At 39.8% G+C, this 5,356-nt stretch overlaps 1 protein-coding gene across 1 annotated transcript in view; it reads right to left on the bottom strand.

Moving 5' to 3' along the window:
• Positions 1-4,976, bottom strand: part of LOC143277746 (transmembrane emp24 domain-containing protein 3-like) — a 15,375-nt gene extending 10,399 nt beyond the window's left edge. The window contains exons 1-2 of the mRNA XM_076582649.1: positions 4,691-4,976; positions 1,907-2,155 (exon numbers count right to left, since the gene is read on the bottom strand). Of these exons, the coding sequence (XP_076438764.1) occupies positions 1,907-2,155; positions 4,691-4,840 (399 nt within the window). The 5' untranslated portion in view covers positions 4,841-4,976. The remainder of the gene's footprint in view (positions 1-1,906; positions 2,156-4,690) is intronic.
• Positions 4,977-5,356: the final 380 nt, after the last annotated feature.

A 5,356-nucleotide genomic window follows, 5' to 3' on the forward strand; every position in this document is an offset into this window, starting at 1 on the left:
CAGATGATGGGGCAGCAAAAAAAAAAAAAAAAAAAAAAAAAAAAAAAAAAGTACGGATGCCCTCGGAAATTTATTTCCTTGGTCAGCCAATTCCATGAAGGCATGCAGGCTCGAGTCCAGGACAATGGCGAAACATCTGCTCCTTTTGCTGTCACAAATGGTGTCAAGCAAGGCTGCGTCCTGGCTCCAACGCTGTTCAGCCTCATGTTCTCTGCAATGCTTACTGATGCCTTCAGAGATGGCGATGTTGGAATCGACCTAAAGTATCGAACAGATGGCAAGCTAACTTGATGGCAATTAATAAACTTGATAATCATCAAAATATAACTTGCCTGAGGCAATGACACCGGTAGCCTGCTGTACTGTTGTGTTCTCCGTGAGAGCCGGATGCGATGTGCCAGCCAACTACAGAAGCAGTGAGGTAGCCTATGTGTCATCAGTCACGTACGCACAATCACTTCGTTCCACGTAGTACAAAGGGATTATTGGTTTGTTCCCTTCTTTTGCGAGTATGGGTCTGAGAGACCCACGAATTACGAATAAGGGTACTTAGTGTTTTCTCTTCTTTGGGGAGTATGGGTCTGTAAGACCCACAACGTAGGAATGCAGGTAAAAATTTTCACAATTACGTAACTGATTAACTAATTAGTTAAAGTGTACATTAATTTACTAAAATGATGCATATGTTGTGACAACAAAAGTCATGAAATTTCAAATTAATCGGACACCAAATATATTTTAAAGGCATTTTTTAAGGCAAAAATGGGTCTGTCAGACCCACAAAGTACGGTGAAGGTTAACACTTCTGCCTGAGCTCCTGAGCCAAAATTTGCAAATAATTGGTATTAAACCCTTTGAGCCCTGACCACCGCTTTACCAGTGGCAGAGAAAAATGACATAATGCCCAGCCACCGGTTGAGCGGTGCGTAAACACTTGAAGCATGCAGAGTCTCAACCTGGCCCGTCAGGGCAGAAATCAAGGACAAAACGTGTGAGTAAACAACTGTACACAACGCAGCAAGTAACTGATATGCTTGATGATTTATCGAAGTAGAGTATGACAATGATTACTCTGACAGTGAGGTGGAATTCGAATCGGATGATTTTGCTACAGATAGTTGAGACACTGCACACTTCATGATAGAAATCGATCTTTTTTTATCCAAAGCACATGCACAAAACACAGTGAAAAGGCGTGGCAATGTTGGTACTGCGTTCGCTGACGTCAGAATATTACGGTTTTTCTGATTGGCTCTTCAATATAAGTCAACCAATAGCAAAACATGACACAAGTGTTAACGCACCGCTCAACCGGTGGCCAGGCATTATGCCACCCCTACCCACCCCCGGTAAAGCAGTGGTCAGGGCTCAAAGGGTTAAGGACACTAAGAGCTCATGGCCTTTATTCAAAAGTTTTAAGAACAAGACATGCTTTAATCCTAAAGCAAGTTTTAAGACACAGAGGTCATGGCCTTTATCATAAACCAAGTTTCAAGGCACGGAGGTCATGACCTTTATCCTGAAACAAGTTTGAAGACACTTACAGAGGTCATGACCTTTACCCTGAAAAAAGTTTGAAGACTTACAGAGGTCACGGTCGTCATCTTGACTCATAGGCTACTTAATTCGTCCAGACAGTTCATCGCCATAGTGAATTTTGTCAAGGGGTCACGTTAAACAGACCCTTTTTCACACTTGTAACAAAGCTCAACAGCAGTAGCCAACTTTCCTGCACAAAAGAAAATTGACTGACCTCCCTGTGACCAAGTTTGAAGTGAACAAGTCCACTGTGTTGTTTTGACACAAACCGAATTGTGCGACTGAGAGCACAGAGGCTAAAATATTTGGCGCTGGGGAGTGTTATTTCACATAGAGACCTGGCAGAGAAAGAGTTAAAGATACTTACAGAGGTCATGGCAGTGGCATGCTCGCCCATGTTGTCCACGACGGGCTTGTCCTCGCCGACCTGCAGGTCAAAGTACACAACCTTATGCGTGAAGGTGGAGAACTCATTACTGAAGCAGAAGGTATAGATGCCCTTAAAGTCGGGCGTCCAGGTGAAGCTGTCATACTGCTTCTTGACATCTTTGTACAGCACCTGCCCATTGGGCGCCGTCAGCTCCATGTCCACATCATAGTTCCCTCCCATTACCACCTGGACAAAAAAAAAAACAGCAACAGAAAGTGTAGATTTACATCAGCATCAAATACTTACTTCATTCTAACTGTAATTAGAAGTAGCTCTAATTGAACTAAAAGAAAAGGAATAAAATATACAATTTGCCTAATATCAATTAATACAACACAAACAAGAATAATATAATGTAAAGGAAAAGAGTAAAAATGTATGCAAATAATGAAAACATACACAACATGAACAAGATAAATCTTACTGTATGGTAGTATAAAACTAAAAGTACACACAAACAGCATACATCATAATCAGCTTTCCACTCCACAGGACCTGGTCTATCTTTCTGACCTTATCAGTGCTTACACTGCCCCAAGAACTCTCAGCTCTTCCTCTGTCACCTTCTGAAACTGCCTCATGTCAGTTCAAGAACCTATGATGAACGGTCTTTCCTCTTTGCTGCTCCTCATCTCTGGAACAACCTTCCCCATCATATCCGTGTATCTGATTCTATCTCTGCCTTTTGCTCTTCACTAAAAACTAATCTTCTTTATAATAATGATAGTATTTATATAGCACTGAATCTTGTGCAGAGACTAATTTAAGCGCTTTCACACCAGTCATTCACACGCATGCATGACTCTAAAACTGAAGACAAAGAAGATGTAGGGGAGGGAGGCTATCTTGTGAAGAGGTGGGTTTTAAGGCCAGACTTGAAAGAGCTGAGTGCGGAGACCTGACGAAGCGAAAAAAGAAGTTCATTCCAAATACAAGGTCCAGAGACCGAAACAGAATAGTGCAGTATTTGAACCCATCTATAAGCACTCTCAGCTTCTTTCTTCTCCAATACCATCCTTGTCAGCTCGCTGTGGATGCACGACGAATGAGAGCGGGAGAGTGGAGGGGAAAAGGGTTTTGAGAAACAGTGGTCATGAATGATTCATTAATTTGTAACTTTTTCTTTCATGTAAAGTGCCCTGAGCTCTCAGAGAGAAAGGGCGCTATATGAAAGTAAATTATCATTATCATTATTATTATCATTATCAGGACAGGTTTACAGCAATGTATTACAACTTACATTTTCATTTTATGTTACATTACTACGCAAAAAATAAACAATATTAACGATAGTCAGTGGGTGTTCACTTAATTTTTATCAATCTTCTTCTTCATTCATGGGCTGCAACTCCCACATTCACTTGTTTGTATACGAGTGAGGTTTAACATGTATGACCGTTTTTACCCCACCATATATGCAGCCATACTCCTTTTTCGGTGTTTTTTTTAAAAAATTTTTATTTTTTATTAATCATCAACGAAGACTTAGGAATGTGATAATATATATAAACTTGTTCTACTCGACACTGTTAAGCATATTACAACAATAACCATGTAATATAACAATTAAAATAAATTATACATTTCACAGACATATGATACAACATAGCATCCAATTATTACAAATACAATATCAGATTGATGAGTACAAATGTCATCTTTCTTGTTTAGCATTTTATAACAATTTTTTTTTCTTTTTAAAAGGGCTCAGTAACTTTACTGAATAACTTTAGTAAGTCAATGCTGATAAAGCTCCCCCCCCCCCCCCACACACACACCCCTCTCACTTATTTTCAAAGTTCCATTATATGTTACAAATGACCATGCATAACAGTAACATCATACACAGACCTAATTCTAAGAGAACTGTGATTAAAGTTAAAGAAGTTTACAAACTTTTTTCTTTCCAAAACTGTCTCTCTTACAAAGATTTCAATATTAATTCATATTTGACCTTCTGCATTGAAGTATCAATCTTCTAGTTCTAAAGCATCACTACCAAAATATACATTTTAATAAGACAAATCTAGGGATGAGCAGTTTTGTCTTTTGTGGCATAAATCATAATTCAGGATTAATACTAGTGGATATTTTCCCTGCCTTTGCTCCCTACACTACATTACTGTTCATAATATGAAACTGACACCACTTTTTCAAGACAAATTTTCAATGACAAATTTTATACCATAAGGGCATAACTTTTACTAACTTTTATTGCCATGCTATGATGCTAACCTCTAAAACTGTAAAAGTATAATTTGTATCAGACACTAGGAGATCTGCACATGCTGACTTGGGAGATCAACTAAATCTCCATCCTTAATCCAACAGATGCTTCAACCCTGAACCCTCATGCCCTCAGATTTAAGCCAGGCAAACTGAAAGAAGCCGAGTTCTGTGTGTCTGCTGCAGATTTTGTAATTACCACTGTTCTGTGTAGTAGTGCTACAATTAGTTTTTGTAATGTAATCTACTACTGAGTAATAGTAATAAATACCAACTGTGCAGGCCCTGGTTTATCATTATCTGCATCATAATATCATACGGCATACTTGGAAATCAAATGTTAGTACCGGCCGGTGGGTCGAGTGCAACGTGAATTACTAAATGCTACGAGTGTCAAGTGTGGCTGTCAGAGTGTACTCAGAAAAAGAAAGAAACTAAGAGGGTGTGGCATCGTTTTCACTCAGTGCACACTCTGCTCTTGAATCACCATCTTACCTGAAACTCTATGGTTGATTTCACGCCTTTATCAATCAGCTCATGGAAACACATTTTCTCGTTGTCCGGCAATTCGAATGTCAATTCTCCACACAGAACATTATGAGAAAACAGACCTATCAAACCAACTAACAACAAACTCAGCTCCATGATGATATCGGTCAATGTGTGTCTATGTGCAACTAAACAAACAGATGAAAACGGAAGAGATATGGTTCCAGAAACACGCAAAAACTTGTCTGCTTTGCGTTTCGTCGACTGCCTGTTGCCAAAGATGGCGGCTTCCTAAACGTGGCCGGAAGTTGTCTCTTTCGTTTCCAAACGAATTTGGGCCAAATATTGTTGGATTTGCTCCTGGATTTTGGTCAACTAAACAGTGTCAACCCTTAGACAACCCTTATATATATCTCAGTTTGTCAACCACGCTCTTTTAAAATATGATAAATATGCATCTGTCGGCAGTTTAAAATGATGTGTTATCGACGATCTGTGAGGTGCTCGTGCACCACAAGGAGAAACAGCAGTCCTCGGGAGCACCATCTGCACGGTCACCGGCTGGAGTCTGTGACAGCCACTAAATATCTTGGCGTCACACTCACGTCCAATCTCCGCTTTACGAACCATATCAACAGCATGGTGAAAAAGGCAAACAGAACACTCAGCATC

Source organism: Babylonia areolata, chromosome 35, assembly GCF_041734735.1.
Source record: "Babylonia areolata isolate BAREFJ2019XMU chromosome 35, ASM4173473v1, whole genome shotgun sequence".
In the NCBI taxonomy this organism is placed as follows: domain Eukaryota; kingdom Metazoa; phylum Mollusca; class Gastropoda; order Neogastropoda; family Buccinidae; genus Babylonia; species Babylonia areolata.